The 20,160-nt window shown below is 39.1% G+C and overlaps 1 protein-coding gene across 1 annotated transcript in view; it reads right to left on the bottom strand.

Moving 5' to 3' along the window:
- Positions 1-2,156: 2,156 nt before the first annotated feature.
- The window catches only part of DYNC2LI1 (dynein cytoplasmic 2 light intermediate chain 1), a 32,259-nt gene continuing 14,255 nt past the window's right edge, over positions 2,157-20,160 (bottom strand). The window contains exons 8-13 of the mRNA XM_037162080.2: positions 19,685-19,762; positions 16,494-16,570; positions 15,840-15,910; positions 13,009-13,106; positions 12,492-12,584; positions 2,157-2,525 (exon numbers count right to left, since the gene is read on the bottom strand). Coding sequence (XP_037017975.1) covers positions 2,463-2,525; positions 12,492-12,584; positions 13,009-13,106; positions 15,840-15,910; positions 16,494-16,570; positions 19,685-19,762 — 480 coding nt within the window. The 3' untranslated portion in view covers positions 2,157-2,462. The remainder of the gene's footprint in view (positions 2,526-12,491; positions 12,585-13,008; positions 13,107-15,839; positions 15,911-16,493; positions 16,571-19,684; positions 19,763-20,160) is intronic.

The following is a 20,160-nucleotide window of genomic DNA, read 5'->3' as shown; positions in this document are numbered from 1 at the left end:
TCTTAGAGAGTACAAGAACTTTGTTCAGTTACTATGACCTAACTTTACAAGAATGATAAATTATAGCATTTGAAATGTCTCACATTATGGTATAAAGGATCATTTCATTGTAAAAATTCTATTTCTTAGAACAGTATTTAAGGATCTGGAGACATTGGTAAATTACCAGAATAGTATTGTCAATTTTTATAAAAGGTCTTTGACACTGATGATTATGGTATAATAGTTACATAATGCCTTACAGATTATATATGTCACATCAGTTAGAGACAATTCTGGAGATGATAATCTATTAAAGTAGTTCAAAGAGAGTCCCACAGGAACCTCTTTTGAAATCACTGATTTCAACTTACTAAAGATATGGGTGTACAATGTAAGTGGAAACATTTTCTACTATTCATATGCAGATGAATTTCATTCTACCTCGGAAACATTTGGAAAATTGGCATAGCATGTGACTGCAAGCTATTAAATGTTAGTGATACCATCTTGGAGAAACACAATGACTTTCAATATGTGACAGTTTGTGTCTTTAGTCAAAAATGGACAGTGATGTTTAAGAAAATCAAATTATATCATACAAATTCTTACTGTTGTGAAATAGGCTGTTTCTTCCCACCAAGTCAGTGATTTTTCTGAGATCATAACGTTCCGTTAATTTTTTTTAAAAAATTTTATTGTTGTTCTGCATTTACTCCCCCCAGCCCCCCCAGCCCCAACTCCTTCCCCTGCTTCCACCCCCTCCTTGGTTTTGTCCATGTGTCCTTTATAGTTGTTCCTGAAAACCCTCCCTCCCTTCCCCCTTATCCTCTCCCACCTCCCCTCTGGTTACTGTCAGATTACTCTTAATTTCAATGTCTCTGGTTATATTTTGCTTGCTTGTTTGTTTTGTTGATTATGTTCCACTTAAAGGTGAGATCATATGGTATTTGTCCCTTACCTCCTGGCTTATTTCACTTAGCATAATGCTCTCCAGATCCATCCATGATGTCATGAAGGGTAGGAGCTCCTTCTTTCTTTCTGCTGTGTATAGTGCATTAGCACATTGTGTAAATGTACTGTAGTTATTGACCCACTCATTACTAATGGGCACTTAGGTTGCTTTTAGCACTTGGCTATCATAAATAGCACTGCTATGAGTTTTGGGGTGTAAAGGTTCTTTTGGATTGGTGTTTCGGGGTTGTTAGGGTATAATCCCAGCAGTAGAACTACTGGGTCAAAAGGCAGTTGCATCTTAGTTTTCTGAAGAATTCCATGCTGTTTTCCACAGTGGCTGCACCAGTCTGCATTCCCACCCACACGCTCACTGTTAATTTAAAGGGAGCTCTGTCTCCACAGCACTCAGGCATGGAGCCTGTCAGCTCCTTAAGCTGAGGTTCCTCGGACACGAGCTGCCAATCCTATTCTCAATGGTGCTGGAACCACATGTACTGCTGTGGGGTGAGGCAGTCATTTCATGGCAACAGTCAGATGGCTGGCTATTCACTCACATACCACTCGTCAGTCCTGGTGTTCCTGGGGTTAGTAGGTGTGCTTCTTTCAAGCTGGGTGCATGACATGTTAGAGTCAACATATTTTACAGTGGAAATGGAAGAACACTGAGTAAATAACTTTTCTGGTTAATAATAGCAATTCTCCTTACTCCAAATTGAACTTGGATAGCAGGTACACAAACCTACAAGACTGAGAAGGCATCTTAAAAGCTATTCCACCTTAGAAATAATCTTGGTTATTACCAACTCGTGGAGTTTTGGTCTGCTTATTGACAGGATATCTCCTTAAAATTGGCTTTTCTTCCAAAAGTTATACTAAAAAAACTGTCATGATCACCAGAGGTGCTGATTTAAAAATGCGGTTTCCGGAGTCCCACCCCAGACTCACTGAATCCGGATTTCCGTGTGGGGACTCGGGAACGTGCATTTTCTCCGGGTGCTTTTTTGTGCCTCGCCATCTGGGGACATTAGGATGCTGGTGAAGTGAGCCCAGTTCCAGTGTCCTGCCAGCCACAGCGGAGAACTCCTCAGGGGAGGAGTGTGCCTTCTGTGAGCACTTGACCTTATGCAAAACTGCTGCTGAATGCCTGCGCTTTCATATTCCTGACGACACAGAAGCAGAAACTTATAACTGCTGAACCAAGTGTACATTACTTAACTGTGGTAGAGGTAGGTAGCAAAAGATTATTTTTATTTAAAAAAATATTACACATAGTTACACATTTTTTTCCCTTTTAAAACACTTGTAAATATCCTGGAGGTGCCACTAATACAAGAAATTCACTTTTCCTTTAACAAATCACACATCTTAACTTTCTTCATTTATTACCACAACAGCTAGTTTATGAATTGGCTATTTTTAATATTATTTACTAATAACAAATAGCCAATTTATTAATTAGCTAATATTAATAAAATAATCTTACTTGTATTGGGGAAGAAGAGATAATACACTATCGTGAATGAGGTTTAAGAATCCAGCTCGATTTGTTTCCAAGACTTGGACGAACTTCTTTTGTATTGTTCCAGTTCCTAAGACAAAAATATGCATCATAGTACTTTAAAAAAATCAACTTTAAAAATTGAACTAGGCATCTCAAAACTCCCTTAGCAGTTTTAGAGATAACAATATATCTTTTACAGCATTCTCAAAATTTCTTGACAATTCTTTTGTAAATGATTATACTTAGTATTTATTTTCTAGAATGTAGAGTCTTTGAAGTTTCTGGGTAGCTTAAGCAGTACTTAGAGATGAATTTAATAAAATTTCAGACAAAATGATATACTATATAGTACATATAAATATCCTCAACTAATAAAGTATTTGTCTTACTTTAAGTATTGAAAAGTGGCCTTATTTTTAAATTGTTCTGCTGTTCAACTCTTGTCAAAACCCACTTGAAGTCAGTGAAGACACTGCAGTGTGTATATCGACACAGAGTTGGGAGCAGTTTAGATGACTTCCCAGCGAAGACTGGTTCAGAGCATCAGTCCACATTCACATGTGGCTTCCCAGCCACCAGCAAAAGAAATGGTGGTCATATGTAGTGAAAAAAGCAAATAGTTGGAGAGAGGACAGGACACTTCCATTGTCCAGTATATATGATGAGGTCTGTCCAGACCATTGTTAACATAATGAAAATGGTTGGGTGTGACATCGATGTAACCTGGCAGCCAAGGAGAGTGTACTGGAACGTGCATGTGCGAACAATGACGACTTCCCTGTACTAGTCAGTGGGGTGGTAGATGATGTAGTGAGCATGTGTACTGTGCAGCCGTCGCATTCAAAATGAGTGAGTAGAACTATGAATCTGCATCAAATTATGCATTAAGTCTGAACATTCTCATGCGGAAACCATTCAGATGATTCAGAACACCACAGCAGTGGGTAACTGGTGACTGGCAGCTTCATCAGACACCAGGCCCGCTAATTCATCCCGTCTTGTTCAGAGTTTTTTGGTGAAACATCAGATCATCCAGGTGACTCAGCCCCCATACAGCCCAGATTTGGCACCCTGAGATTTCTGGTTTTTCCCAAAACTAAAATCACCTTTGAAAGGGAAGAGACTTCAAACTGTCGATGATTTAGGAAAATCCGATGAGGCAGCTGATGGTGATTGGGAGAACTGTGTGAGGTCCCAAGGTGCCTGCTTTGAAGGGGACTAAGGCATCATTGTCCTATGTACAGTATTTCTTGTATCTTCTTCAATAAACATGGCTGGACAGCCCTTGTACACTTCTATTCTTTTGAACGTTTTCACAATGAGCATATGTTACTTCTTAAAGAATTTTATTTTTCGGTTAGTCTACATTCGATATTACTTTGTTTTAGTTTCAGGTGTACAGCATGGCGGTCAGACAGTCATATCCTTTACAGTGATTCTCCCAATATTTCTGGTACCCACCTGGTGCTATACACAGTTATTACAGTATTGTTCCTTATATTCCCCGTGCTGTACATTACAGCCCCGAGACTATAACTATTACAATTCATAAAACAGAGATAAATTTTCGTGGGAGTGGAAATCTTCCACGACACCACCGACACACAGGAGGGATCATCCAAGGGACTGGCTCCTCCCAGCCTCTTACATGTTGTTCAATGTCTGAACTGCACCAAGTAAAACGTTATGTTAGATAAGCCAAAAGTGATCACCCTGCACGACCAGGCAGTCACTGCCCTTTGACTAACGTAACCGAAGGTCATTGTTGCCGTGAAAAGAAAATTCCAATCTCGTTTTCAGAAAAACTGCAGACTGGCTCATTTATACCTATACTCTAAGTCATTAAAATTTAAATGCTAAAAGTTTCAAAACTATATATAGACTTTGGAGGGATTTTTATACTAATAACTCCAGTGAAGTTGTTACAGCATGGTTTATTTGCTCTAATGAAGTTAATTCAATTCACCAGTTATCTACCACTTATGGTTTAAAGATTGGTAAGTCATAAAGTAAGCCCCAATAATTATTTTCTCCAGTGATAAAGACAAGGGCATTGCCCTGGCTGGTGTGGCTCAGTGGATTGTCGGACTGTGAAGCAAAGAGTCACCAGTAGATTCCCAGTCAGGGCACATACCCGGGTTACAGGCCAGGTCCCCAGTGTGGGGTGCGTGAGAGGCAACCACACACTGATGTTTCTTCCCCTCTCTTTCTCCCTCCCTCCCCTCTCTAAAAATAAATAAATAAAATATTTTAAAAAAATGAGGGCACTGCTTTGGGATGCTTTGCTAGTAGTAGGTCCCTTCCTCAGACAGCAAACTTAGAAGAATGGGGCTGGTCACACAGGCCATGCCAGAGGGGGATAAAGAATGAATAACTAGTATGATACAGAACTCAGCATGTCCACTAGATCCCTCAGTACTGCTATTATGTGAACATAAAATAATGTGAGAATGGTTCAAAGGCCAGCAAGTAAGAAGGTTTTCTTTCTCCTGCAATTCTGGGTGGCTGCTTAGGGAGCCATTTGAAAAGTGAAAGCACAACAAAGAAAGGTTCCCATCTTGCCTCTTAAGAGTCTCTCAAGTTTTCAAATATAAATGGGTCACAGCATTATAATGTTTAAACAGCATCTTCAGTAAAGGACAGCAAGATCATTTTCCCCTAAACATGTAAATCTGTGTGTGTGTTTAAATGATAAGCCTACAGATTATCAGCAAGTTGATTTTTTGAAAACAGGGATTTCATACTGGGGGGACAGCTCTGTAAAGTCCATGGCTGTCTAACTGTGCTATACATCTAAAACTGCTACAGAATAATGCTGAATGTAAACTGTAATTTTAGAAAGCAAAAATTCAAAATGGGTATGTGTGATTGGCCATGAAGATCTTAAAAATAATTGTTTACCTAAACTTTTTCTTTTCTTTGATAATAAAAGTAGGAAAGAGGTAGAAGGACAAGTACTTTTTTTTTAAAGCAAATACTTTCTATACTCACATTCCCTAAAAATCAGGAATGTTTTAAAACTAGAGGGCTTCCCTGGCTGGTGTGGCTCAGTGGATCAAGTGCCAGCCTGTGAACCGAAATGTCAAGGGTTCAATTTCCAGTCGGGACACATGCCTGGGTTGCGGGTTTAGACCCCATTAGGGGCACATTCAAGAGGCAACCAATCGATGTTTCTCTCCTCTTTCTCCCTCCCTTAACCTCTCTCTACAAATAAATAAATGAAATTTAAAAGAAAATTAGAGGGCTATAAGAAAGAGTAAATACTGAAGAAGTATTTTCTGGTGACCATGTGAATTCTAGAAAAGAGAGAACTTTGCTAGGTAAACATGGCTTGCCTTCTCACACAACCACATCAAAATTACAACTAAAATATACAATAATCAACACTCAGAACTGTCAGAAATCTAGTTGAATGGAAGTCTGACAACTACAGAATTAAAGAAAGCACATCCATCCAGACTGGTAGGAGGAGTGGAGATGTGGAACAGGCTGGTCCACATCCAACATGCGGTGTATAAAACTTCAGGAGGGACATCTAGGGACCGAGGAGTCCCAGGGACACACCAGACCCCCCAGATCCAGTGCCAGGAAGGTAAGTTCCCATAGCTTCTGGCTGCAAAAACCAGCAGGGATTGAGTCAGTGGAAAAACTGCTGGATTCCCAAGCAGTTCCCCTAAAGAGCCCACATGGACTTAGACTCCCTCTGAGCTCCAGCACCAGGATAGCAGCTTTAAAGGCACCAGTGGCTTGAAAGGAACTGAAGTATGAGGCATCAAGGCAGGAGCTGGGGGACAGCTTTCTCCTGGATGGATAGGCAGGCAGAAGCCACTGTCCTTTTTCTGAGCCCTCTTTCCAGAGAGCCACAGAGCTGTCAGGTAGATGCCATATTTGAGAGATACCATCAACTTGGCTTACACTCTTTGCCCCGATCTGGAGATCCTCAGAGACTCTGTTCCATCCAACTTATGAACCCACCTGAAGTGTTAACAGTGACTTTCCCATATAAATGGCTGGTTTTGGCTCATGCTACACAATGTCCTAAATCCTATCAAGCAAAACCAGCTTCAGTAAGCTGCCAGCCCCCCATACCTCTTACTAAGTGGCCCTAGACCTGACACTGGCAGCAGCCACCCTAGATTCACAGCTTGGCTTTGCCTGGGAATCTCCAAACCCAGCACAAGTAATAGCCATCTCAGGTTGCTTTACAGTGCATGCATGGTAGGCCTGGGTAGACACTGATGGGGGCTAATTTTGGCCTGCACTACGTGGGAGATCCAGAGCCTGCACACCCTGTGGCTAGCACAGTCCATGTTGGAGAACCACCACACTGCCCCTGCACAGCTGATCGTCCACAGATGGTGGAGGTTGGTAGTCAGTGGTCACGGCCAGTCTTTGTAGCTGACTGGCCTGGGTAAATCCCTCCCACTGACCTACCAACAGCAACCAGGGCTCAACTACAAGAAGAGGGTGTACTCTGCCCACATGAAGGGTGCACCTCAAGTGCCCAAGCTGAGTGTTCGGGGAGGCTGTGCCATGGGACCCTAAAGGACATCTACAACATTAGGCCATGCTACCAAGAGAGGGAGTCATAGCAGCTCTACCTAACACACAGAAACAAACACAAGGAGGCTGCCAAAATGAAGAGACAATAAAACATGACCCAAATGAAAGAAGAGATCAAAACTCCAGAAAAAGAGCTAAAAAAATGAAGATAAGCAATCTGTCAGATACAGAGTTCAAAACACTGGTTAGAAGGATGCTCAAGAACTTAGGGATGACCTTGATAGCATAAGAGAGATCTGGTTAGAAACAAAGGATACATTAATTGAAATTAAAAAAAAACAGTTTATAGGGAATCAACAGTAGAGTGGATAAAGCTGAGAATCAAATCAATGATCTGGAACTAATCAGAACAACAAGAAGAAAAAAGAATCCAAAAAAACTAGGATAGTGTAAGCAGCCTTTGTAACAACTTTAAGCTTTACAACATTCACATCATAGGGGTGCCAGAAGGAGAAGCAACATGACAAGGAATTGGAAATCTATTTGAAAAAAATAATGAAAACTTCTTTGATTGGTGAAAGAAATGGACAGACAAGTCCATGAAGCATAAAGAGTCCCAAACAAGATGGATACAAAGAGGCCCACTCCAAGATACATCATAATTAAAATGCCAAAGGTTAAAAATAAAGAATCTTAAAGTAGCAAGAGAAGAGCAGTGAGTTGCCTATAGGGGGTTCCCATAAGACTGTCAGCTGATTTCTCAAAAGAAATTTTGCTGGCTAGAAGGGATTGGCAAGCAACATTCAAAGTCACGAACCCAGCAAAAACACCATTTAGAATCAAAGGGCAGATAAAGAGCTTCCCAGATAAGAAAAAACTAAAGGAGTTCATCATCACTAAGCCCTTATTGTATGACATGTTAAAAACTTATTTAAGAAAAAGAAGATCAAAACTATGAACAATACAATGGCATGAAATACATTATCTATCAACAACTGAACCTAAAAAACAAAGCAAGCAAACAAGAACAGAGACAGAAACAAGAACAGAGACAAAGCATTTTGATGGTTGCCAGATGGGAGGGGATGTGGGGAATGGGTGAAGAGGTGAGGGGATTAAGAAGTACAAATAGGTAGTTACAAAATAGCCATGGGGATGTAAAGTACAGTACAGGAAAGGGAGCAGCCAATATGCTTACATGCATAACCCATGGAAATGAACAATGTTGTGGGCAGTGGTTGAAGGAGTGGGGATGCTAGGTGGAGGGGAGCAAAGGGAGAAAATTGGGATGACTGTAATAGGATAATCAATAAAATACAATTAAAAAAGAAAGAACTTTGAGTAATTGGAGAAAAGAGAGCTCATTAGTAAAAATACTTAGTCTTCAGGAAAGGTTCAAGGGGCCTTAAGACCGATCCTCAGACCCGTGAAGACTGATTTCACAGACTGGGAGGACGTCCACCCATCTGTGGGGAGTGGGAGCAAGAGCAATTTTGGAGAGCTGTCATAAATGACATGTCCCACTACCACAGACTTACACAAGGTGGGAGGGAATGCTGTGTCTCGTGCCTCCCCCGCTGGCAGGATTAGGAGGCAGCAATGTGGTTTAGATGCAGTTTTTTAGGAGCAGAGTGATGGATACATCTTTTTTGCTTCATGATTAATTATATGCCTGGGGGCTCTTCTGAAGGCTCACATGTTGGACAAACTGAATGGACCTCATGAGCCAGCCTCTCCATCTTAGAAGTAATGTGGTCTGATTTCACTGCCAAAGCCTGAACTTTATTTTGTTTCATTCCTGATGATTATTAAAGCCGCTGCTCATGGAGCTTGGGGGCGGGGAGAGAGTCAACAGGAGGATCACATCTGGTCTCAGGCAGGCTCAGGGCCAGCCCTCCACTATGTTTTAATGAAACAGGAAGTCCTCTTTCCTTCCAAGAAGCACAAGAATCCAAAGTAACTGTGTGGGTTAGAAGTGTGTAGATGCGGAGCACAGCAGACTTTTTTAAGCATCTCAGCAAGGACCGACTTTTCTGTAATTACGGAAAACCCTGAGCAAGACTTTTTAAATCAGTATTACTGCTCCACGTGGCAAATTAAATCAAAAGATTAGATTGCTATTTTCATTGAAAAATGTTAAGTGGGAATAAATCATAATAAAAAAAATAAAAAGAGGCAACATGAAGAAAGAATGGTAGACAAACCACTATGTTTTTACAGATGAATTCTTTCATTGGCTGTATTAATAAAACTGGCATTAACTCTCCTGTCCATATAAAAAAAGGAAATGTATTTTTAAATGTTTAGAGAGAAAGTATTAAGAATATTTCACAACTTATGGAGAATGTTCTCATACTTAAGTCAGCTTCTGTGTGAATCAGAACACAATTGTAAACAATATAAGGCCCTGAAACTACTTTGGAAGAGCATGAAATAATACACAAATTAAAATATTGGATACTCTATAGTCAAGTTTGGATATCAGTTCAATAATTGAGCATCAACTGGTAATCATTAGGGTAACTTCAAAGCAGAAGCATAAAATTATGTTAAGGTCCTAACTGTGCACACTGAAATCAGTGCAATTTATCTACTGAAACTGGTTTAGAGGCAAAATTAGTATATCATAACATTTTAGGCAGGTTAAAAAATCTCTCATACAACAGAGTACAGAATTTGATGAGTGCGGTGTGGCACAAGAACTGAGTGAAGAATGATAACATACGTGCTATGGATCTGCTGCTTTCCTGTTCCACTCAAAATTCTTCGTTTTACGTCAGTTAGGGAAGATGGATTTGAATGTGAAAACTCATGATACTCAGAAATACCCTGGCCCTTTAATAATATTTATGCACATAAATGTAATAAAAGAGATCATTATGCAATATAAACAGACACTCTTATCAACAAGGGCAGTTAGTCATTGACTTCTAGGTAAACGTTAATTCAGGGAGGACTTCCAACTAATCTCTATAGTTGAGATGGACACATAATAAACGTTAATCGAGGACATTTTACTGTTCTTACAATATGCCTCTCATTTTTTTGAAATTGAGGTATAACAGACATACAACGTTACCTAAGTTTCAGATGTACAACATGATTCAATATTTGTACATATTGTGAACACCACAAGTCAACATCTGTCAACAAATAGTTACAGAATTTTTTTGTGTGTGATGAGAACTAAGATCTACTCTCTTAGCAACTCTCACATACGCAACGCAGCATTATTAACTATACTCGTTGTGCCGTACATCACCGTGACTCATTTTATACCTGGAAGTTTGTGCTTTTGACTCCCTTCCCCCATTTGGTTTATCAGCCACCAATCTGTTCTGTCTATGATCTTGGTTTTTGTTGTTGTCGCCGAGATTCTACATATAAATGAGATCATATGGTACCTGTCTTTCTCTATCTGACTGTCAGGGTCCATCCATGCTGTGGTAAATGGCAAGATTTTGTTATATTTTATGGCTGGATAACATTCCGCTGCATTTGTGTATGTATTCTTTATCCATTCATCTGTCAGTGGACACTTAGGTTGTTTCCATGTCTTGGCTATTATTGTGAGCAGTGCCGCAATGAATATGTGGGTACATAGGTCTTTTTGAATTAGTGTCTTCATTTCCTTAGGATAAATACCCAGAAGTGGAATTGCTAGGTCATATGGTAGTTCTACTTTTAATTTTTTGAGGAGCCCTAACCTCTTTTTCATAGTGACCCTACCATTTTACATTCTCACAAACAGTAAACAGGTATTCTCTTTCCTCCACATCCTCACTAACACTTATTATTTCTCGTCTTTTCAATAATAGTCTATTCGGACAGGTGTCAGGTACTATCTCACTGTGGTTTTGATTTGCATTTCCTTGATGATTAGTGATGTTGAGCATCTTTTCATGTACCTGTGGACCACCTGTATGCCTTCTTTGTAAAAACTGTCTATTCAGTTCCTTTGCCCATTTTTAATTGGATTGTTTGGTGTTGAGTTGGCTAAGTTCTTTATGTAGTTTGGATATTAACTCCTTGGTAGGTGTATGCTTTGCAGATATTTCTCCCATTCAGTTGGCTGCCTTTTCATTTTGTTGATGGTTTCCTTTGCTGTTCAGAAGCATTTTAGGTTGATGTGGTCCCACTCATTTACTTCTGCTTTTGTTTCCTTTGGTTTTGTTGTCAAATACAAAAAAATCACTGAGAAGACCAATGTCAGGGAGCTTACTGTCTGTATTTTTTCTCGGAGCTCTGTGGTTTCAGATCTTGTATCAAGTCTTTAGTCCATTTTGAATTAATTATTGTGTATGGTGTACGATAGTGGTCCAGTTTCATTTTTTGCATGTGGCTGTCCAATTTTCTCGAAATCGTTTATTGAAGTGACAGATGGTCCCTTCTCACACTGCATACTCTTAGCTCCTCTGTCGTAAATTAATTGACCATATGTGCATGCGTTTATTTTGCTCCATTGATCTACGTGTGTGTTTTCATGCCAACACCAGACTGTTTTTAATTCCTAAAACTTTTTGATATAGTTTGAAATCAGGAAGCATGATGCCTCCAGCTTTGTTCTTTTTCCAGCTTGCTTTGGCTATTCGGGGCCTCTGTAGTTCCGTGCACACTTTAGGACTGTTTTATCTGTTTCTGTTGAAATAGGCCATTGGACTTTTCACAGGGCTTGCAACATGCCTGTTTGCTACAGCTACAACCCCTCTAAATATTCATGGCACACGTTTCAAAAGTCTTCTGGATTACATCTAAATAAAATGTTTTGCTTACTTATGCCAGGGTCCCCGAGGGTGGAAGGAGAGTGCTGAGAGAAATACCCAGTGCGTGGCTGTATTCATGTTATCCTTGCTACGGTGTGGCTCTACAAGTTCCTCCCGAGAGGCCGTCAGGGCACTCAGTTCACAGTGTTCACTCTACAAAAGCTTACATACACAAGGGCAGATTCCACACAATGTCTCATTCTATCAAACTATGAGGAGATCTCGGAAGAAAATCTAAGTGTTGGGTCATGATAAATTTACTAGGTTTTGCACTCTTACCACAAACAGTGCTACCTGGGCATGGATGGAGTTCATCACTTCTACCCACTTTCTACCCACTTTCCTGAAAGATCCTGGAGTTTTCAACTATGTTTGTATGCTTTCAGATCAGTAGTACTTAATTTTTCTTGTACAAAAAATATAGGTATGTATGAATGTCCTGATAAAAAACATGCCCTTTAAAATAAGCCCACACACAAAAGAATATTATCAGAGCATCCCCCTAGCAACGAGGTAAGAATCACTACCCATCATAAACTGAAAAATCAAAAAAAGGATATGTGAACATTGAGTGATCTCTGGGTGGTGGAGTGACAGGTGACTTTTAATTCCTTCTTGATGCATATCAGACTTTAATTTTTTTCTAGAGCAAAGATGTACTATTTAAATAATTATATAGTAAAGAAAAAAATCCATTAAGTAAATACCTTGAGAAAAATCTATGGAATTCTAGACATGTTTTTTATGATAATTCAAGATGAAATTAAAAAAAATGTTAAGGATAATACCTGATCCTTCTGAACTCTCATTTCATCAACTTCACTTTCAGCATACTGAGGGTCTTTTGCAGGGTCCTTGATATCTTTTAGTGTGTTGGTACTCTGAAATGGCAATTCTCCAAATCATTTCACGCCCATAACCCCACGCCTTCAGTGCCTCCCCCTTTGTCTCACAGACTGAGTTCCCATTCCTCAGCCAGCCATGAGGGCTCTCCATGGCAGTTTACCACCAGCCGAGGGCCATTTCAAATCCCACCAGGTCTCGTCCCTTCCTCCCCTTTCAGATGATGGTGTCTCCCTTGTCTAACAGCCAGAGTGATCTGTTTGAAAGTGGAGCAGGAACTGTGTCTTAACCCCTGCTTTAACTACTCACAGTGCCTCATATACAATAGATTTTAAGTGACTGTTTAATTTTTGAGCATGAGAGTTGAAAACAAAGTTATCATAATAGGCCCATTGGAATATTTCCCAACAACTGTTGAATAGTGCTAACAATTCTGGCTTTAAAGGAATTAGAAATATATACCTTTGGTGGAAAGAGCTTCTCATACACTTTTTTCCACAACTCCATTGGTGTACGGGCATGAAACTTTCCAATGTCGTTATCAGGAACAGGAGGAGACCCTAAAATGGGAAGGTTTATTTCAATGACCGCACGGATTAAAAGATTCAAACTCTGTCAATAAAATGATGACACTTGGAAAAGTATCAATCTTAGATCACTCATGTCCCTTCTCTGTATTACAGTCACAGCTGAAGTTCACCCCAACACAGCACAGCCAGGCAGGTCCCAAACCAGATGAAGAAGAGACAGTACTGAGGAAACTGGAATTCTCTTTCCCCACACTTCAATTGCTACCAAGCAAAAATATACAAGCTTGATATTCTCCTGTGCATGCGAGTTTGTAAGAAAACAGATAGTCTTGTGTGCTGTTGGTGAGAGTGCAAATTGGGACAGCTAATTTGGAGGGTAGTTTGGCACAACTATCTATACTATTTATTAACATACTAAAAAAGGCCATGCCCTATTAATGAGCAATTGCAGCTTTGGGTGTCTACCCTAAAACACCTGCATATGTGTACTGAGGATTTCACACTGCAGCACCATTTCATTTATGAAAAACTGGTCACCACTGAAAAGGCCATTGGTAGAAGAATAGTGAGCTACATTACTGTGTAACACAACACAGTAGTCAAAATACCAGAGACCTGCTCATATACACAGCTTAATATGGAAAAACCACTAAGGCACATTGAGAAAGAGACAAATTTCAGAATGATAGATACAGGATATAGGATGATACAATTATATTAAAACAATTTTTTATATCATGTACATATACATAGGAAGTGGTCTAGAAAGACACATACCAAACTTGATCCTTATATGTTCTATTTTGACATTTTACAAGGATAAGGTCTTTATATATTGCTTATATAATTTCATTTGAAAATTTCAAAAATTCTGCACTACTTCTTGGTAATTTTCAATCTGTAATCTGAGATTTTTTTCATTGTGTTTTGGCATCTATGTTGTTCACTAAAATTGTTTCACCAGCGATCTTTGCTGGGGAAGAAATTGATACAATCCATGGATCTTATTCAGCTTTCCCAAGGTTTTCACTTGTCATTTGTGTGTGTATGAAGTTCTGCAGAATTTTGTCACCTTGGTAGGTCCAGGTATCCACTACCGGTCAAGAGACTGAACCACCCCGTTGTCATGACGACCCCTGCGCGCCCTTCACAATCACACCACCTACTTCCCAACAGTCCTGTCCCTAACCTCTGGTATTTGCTGATCTTTCCTCCATTTCTAAAATTTCCTCTTTCTAAACATTTTACATAAAAGACTCATTGTATGTAGCCTTTTCTGGTTGGCTTTTTTCATTCAGCATAATTCCCTGAAGATTCATTCAAGTTGTGTGTATCAGTAGTTTGTTCCTTTTTATTGCCAAGTAGTATTTCTATGGTAGAAATGTACCGCAGTTTGTTTATTGATTCACCCATGGAATGAAATCTGGGTTGTTTCCAGTTTTTGGCTACTACACATAAAGCTGCTGTGAACATTTGTGTCCAGACTTTTATGTGAAATAAGTTTTCATTTCTCTGGGATAAATTAGAGCAGTCTCTAGGTCACGTGGCGGCTGTGTGCTTACTCTGTAAGCAGCTGTCACGTCTGTGAGACTGGCTGTACCACTTTACGTTCCCACCAGCACGTGTAAGGGAGCCAGTTTCTTCACATCCTTGTCAGCATTTGGGGTTGTCACTGTTTTCTAGTTTACTGGGAGTGTGAGACGACATCTCTTTGTGGTTTTAATTCCCTAATAATTATGTTAAACATGGCTTCATGTACTTATTTGCCATGTGTATGGGTATCCTCTTCAGTGAAATGTGTGCTCCTGTCTTTTGCTTCTCTTCTAATTGGATTGTTTGTCTTTGCTGTTGATTTCTTTGCCTTTTCTAGATAGTAGCCATTTGTTGGGTATGTGGTTAGAAAATGTTTCTTGCTATTACTGAAATTAAGTTGGTACTAATTATAATTATAAAAATAAAAAATCAGTCTCCATGATCACTCCCCGACCATCAGTATTCCTTTCATTCCAATTCAATCCATACTCTCATTACAAAGATCTCTCCACATCTGAAGTCAAGTGCACTTTAGCTTGTAAGAGCAATGGGGAATGGGAGATAAAAAGTACTGTGCACTAGAGTCTAAAACCACACTGTGACAACCTTACAGTATAAAGAGTTGCGAGGCCCAGTGATCTTCAAAATGAAAACAGTCTCTGTAGGAAGACGAGGTGCTTGACCAAAAAAAGTATAAAATTCCTTTGCTTCAGGAGTTCAGGGCATCTAAGAGTCTAAGGCATACATTCCATTGGATGAGGCCAGCTATTTTCATAAAGAAAAGTTAAGGGATACCTAGTTAGCACAACTGTGTTCCTTTCGGTTCATTCTATCATTTGAATCTCTATTTTTCATCATCGCCTTTAATATACATACAACTATGAATGTATGTATATTTCCTGACCACTCTATGCTCTTGGTTTTCTTTTAAGTAATGGAGCTAAAATTTAAAAGTACCTGGAAATCAGTGAGGCAAGGGCAATACATTCAAATTTTTCAGTGGAACAGAAATCAGAAATTAGTCTCTTATGTGGTGACATGCCTTCCATGACAAATATGTCAATGTGATGTACTGCAGTGACACTGTGTATACAAGTAAATACATAAGAAATAACGGCAGCGATAAAGAAACCAGAAATGGCGGTATGTTGGAGATGAAGTCAACATGGAGTAGGATAAAATCAATAAGCAATTAAAAAATGATTGAACAAACTTAATAAGTTCACCAACCTATATGACTTAAAGAATCCAATCCTGCTGTGATAAACAGTGGTTTATTCTGATCCACACATATTGATTTGCTGCATGGATAAGAAAAAAAAAAGAATCTACTTTAGTTTGGCAATCAAAGTCCTGCCACACTCCACTGCAGACACGAGCACCAAGAGCTGTATTAGCCACTGGCGAGAGAGAGCCCCAAACCAAGGAGAGAGCGATTTTCAAACCTAAAGTGTAGCACTAATGAGGGTTTTACAGGAGAAAAAAGTGAGAGATTCAAATTACCTTAAGTCAAAACCAAGAAAACTAGCAAGATTAAGAAAATTACATCCTAAAATGATTGATTCCATTTGTAATCAATTAAGAAGGGAAGAAGGAAAGCTACTAAAATGAGGGAAAAGCAATAAATAAAGTTAGGGAAAGAAGTGTAATTGTATCATTTTATTTAGATGTTAAACTATTGTGTAACATTTTAGTTGTCAATCTGAAAAACACTTAATGAATGGAAGAAGCGGAAGAGAACATAAAGTCATCTCTGTAAGAACAGACATCTGGGGCACTTACCTGGTCAAGAAGTAAAAGACTGGTGAGAACAATAGTCAGATGAGACAGTACTGACCAAAAAATAATACAATAAAAAGACATTAAAATATATTTTAATTGTACCTTTTGCCAATGCCAAATGCCAACTGGTTGATAACTCCACGTATTTTTAGTAATAGAGCTTCTGATTTACTGGTAAACTGGAACAGAAAAACAAACAAACAACCCCCCCCCAGGAGAATAAATGATATAGCCTGTTTTCATAATCACAGAAGCAGGTAACATAAATATGGCTTTGAATAAGTACAGATTGCAGAGAGAACTGCTATTTATTTGCCCAATAAATACTTATGTTTGAGTAGACCAAAACAAAACAAAACAAAACAAAAAAACCAACAAACCCCTGAATAAAGGAAAAGAAAGAATTCTTGATAAATTTGTTTTCACGCCTTCTTCAAACTTCATGAGTGCACGATGTTGAAGGAACCTGTGTTGATGTACTAGTCATTTTCAGCTACTCCTCACTGCCCAAATGCAAACTGGTAGTTAAAAATAGGAGATGTACATCACAAAGGACTTTTCCATCCAAAGACATATTACTGCCTTCAAAGTACTTAACACGGGAGCTGCAAACTAGTCTAACAACACTGATGCTCAAAAAACAGTTCTGTAACTCCTCTTCTGAGTTGCCTTTGGAGCTTGTAAAATAAGCTGCTGAGTATTCTCGGTGGTGGTCTGTGACTAGGGCGAAATGACTACAACACTTTAGAGAATGAAAGGGAGTGGGTACTATTAGTAATTAAGTAGAGATATCAGGCAGCAACCAGAACATATGGTTACCCTAGAAATCTTTTAAGACTAACTTTGATTTTTGGAAATATGAAAAGTTACTAAGCCAAATCATAATGACTAAGATGTATGAAAGTGGAAAAATCAATCTTGATCCGAAATGAAATGTACTAGTAATGCAAAGAGATCAATTTTCAGGGTAAGATTCATTCTGGATTAACAGGCTCCCAAGAAAGGAATTCAGTGGAAAATACTCATGTGAATACATGAGATTTGATGCACTTATTTTTTTAATTGAAACAATTTTAATGCTTCTATCAAGACATTAAAAAATATAAAAATTTAAAAATATATAAAAATTAAAAAATACAATTTATATTCATTATTGTTATTACAACAATAATAATACTTATTATTATTGTATGCTAATTATTGCTCCCTATGTAGAGAGGCAAAAACCCCATTACAAATGTATTTCACTGAACCACAGGGCTGGGAGGACATGAGCAGTTTCCTTGTTCACAACCCCCCACCACCTGCCTTGGAAGTGCTCTCTGCACACTGCTGTGGAGCTCCTGTGTGGGTAAACTAACTGCCTAGGGACCCGTCTCCCAACACACCCATTCCGTTTTCAGATAATGGGAGCATCAGTAAGTTATTTCTTGTTTTGAGTGAAGTCTTCTATTGATTCCTTGTTCTTGACTCCAGGAGAGCACACGTACATTTACCCGGTTGTCCATGGAGCAGTCCTTCAAATGTTAGAGGTCATCACATCTAGAGGACAGAATATAACTTCATACTGCTCTTCATATGCAATAATTATAAGTCCCCTACCATCCTGGTGGCTGTCCACTGAATCTGGTCCTACTTAGCAATGCTTTTCTCTTTTTGTTTTTATTAACTTATTAGGTTGCTCATACTATTTGAATTGGTATTCTTGACTGAATTATAAAGTATCAACTATTGTGTTGAAAAAAAAACTGAGTATCATTGAAGGTGGTGAAGAAGCACCCACTCTCTCCCTTGCGCAGGGTGTAGGGTAGGAGTGGAAGTGAAATTCAAAGATGGGGCTGAAAATGTTGGCTGCTCCCTTCTCTGCTGGGGAAGCTAGAAAAGCTTCTGGTTCCCTTTGTGGTCCAGAAGGACTCCTCTAAACCCAACCTCGGGTCCTTTGGGCTTACAGAAAGCTGAGAGGAAGCCCTCCTCGAACGCTTTCCCTTGTCCCCAGTCTTCTCGGGTCTTCCAGGCCAAGTTCAACTCCAGGCCTGCTGTGGCCCGAGAGACCTGACTTCATCTGGATTTGTACCCATGAGACCAGACCACATCCTGATGGATCCTCAAATGGGGTCTGTTCCCAAAGAATAATAGGGGCTTCCCTGGGCTCACCAACTAAATATGGGGCCTTATCTGAGGCAAAAATGAGAAACTATGAGATATATGGTCTTCGCTTCTGTGCCCTAGAGGAGTTATTCATTGTCTGTATCTTTTCAAAATAGTAAAGAAGAATTATTTCCAAAGTACTCTGTCAACTTACTATGTAAGCAAATACAAACAAGCATAAAAGGTGATGATTTTAAAGAAAATACATAATGAAGTTTATTTGGAGTATTCTGAAAAGTAGAAAAATTTAAAATATAGATTGTATTTATTACTTTTAGTCATAATATACGAGTCAGGAAGGCCAGCGGCGAGGACATGTTGTTTCCAGGTTCCTGTGAGCACTTTGAATGAGAAGGGAAAAGGCCATTCAAATCAGCGGGGAAAAAGTATTTTTTAAAATAAACAAGTGCTTTTATTGTCTTACTGCATTAAAGGATACCCAGGAAATTTGGTTCTGCCATGGAAGATAATAGTGACAATAATTGTAGTAACCAGTATTTACTGAGCAACACTTTGTTTCTGGCCCTGTGCTAAGCATTTCACAGTATTCCCTCTTTTCCTGCTCACAACCCTAAGAAGAAGGTATTGGTTCTGTCCATCTCCTCACGGAGGAGGCTGGGGTCCAAGTATGATTAAGGGACTTGTCCGAGATCACCAATCTAGTAGCTGGCTGCCCTGAGATTAAACTTGGGCAACAGGCTGCTCCATCCATGTTTTTAACCTCCACAGCAAACAGCATGTTTTTAAGTTTAAAAAATAACACATTTTAAAGGTTCTCCCCACCTTTTCTTTCAACAGAATACAGATTTTAATTCCTAACAGGAAGCGAACATTAATAAATAAATACATATGTATGTACGTACATACATATATACATAAAACCACTGTATCTCTGTGAGATTGGGGTTCCGAGATACAAGCGATTCAGGGCTTTTGCACCAGAGAACTGGCAGGCCATCTAGCAGTGTGTTCCGTAGACACATAATAAAACACTGTGATGATGAGGGTTCTTTGGCAATGGGGGGAAAAAGAAGGAAATGATATGCAGTAGTAAAAGCATGAGTTTTTATAGCTGTGCATGAAGTTATTAGTGCTCCAAAGTCGGTACTGTGCATTCAAGCCCAAAGGACACAAAATGTACGAACCATTAATGATGCTCCATAATAATGTGCAACAAATCGAAGCGTCTTGCATATTACCTTCCTCTTCTCAGAGTCAAAATCCTGAAGAAATATGTTATTAAAATGAAAAACAAGTTGAGAGAACTAAACATCAGTAGCATGAAGATGTAAATCATTAAATATAGAAACAGCCAATTTCTTAGTTGTTTCTATTTCGCGAATGCTCCTGCAGAAGGGGGATTCCATTACCTTGATATTTGTCTCTCTAAAGAGTTGAAAAATAGCGGCCACTTTCTAGGGCTACAACTGCCAGATCTTCCCTTGTTTAAATACTTAGCTCAATAGAATTTAGAAATCAGCACACATTCCATAGAGTGGAATACCCTAAGGATTCTCTGACAAGCAAAGATAAGAAAAAACCAATTTTCTACTTTCTTCAATTTAAAAGTTGGGAAGTAAGTCCTATCCCTTAGTGACTGGGTTCAACATTCATTTCTAAA

This window comes from Artibeus jamaicensis, unplaced genomic scaffold (assembly GCF_021234435.1).
Source record: "Artibeus jamaicensis isolate MK-2021 breed Jamaican fruit bat unplaced genomic scaffold, CSHL_Jam_final contig_465, whole genome shotgun sequence".
Taxonomy (NCBI): domain Eukaryota; kingdom Metazoa; phylum Chordata; class Mammalia; order Chiroptera; family Phyllostomidae; genus Artibeus; species Artibeus jamaicensis.
Note: the sequence above shows the minus strand (reverse complement) of the source record. Positions and strands in the feature narration are given on the sequence as shown.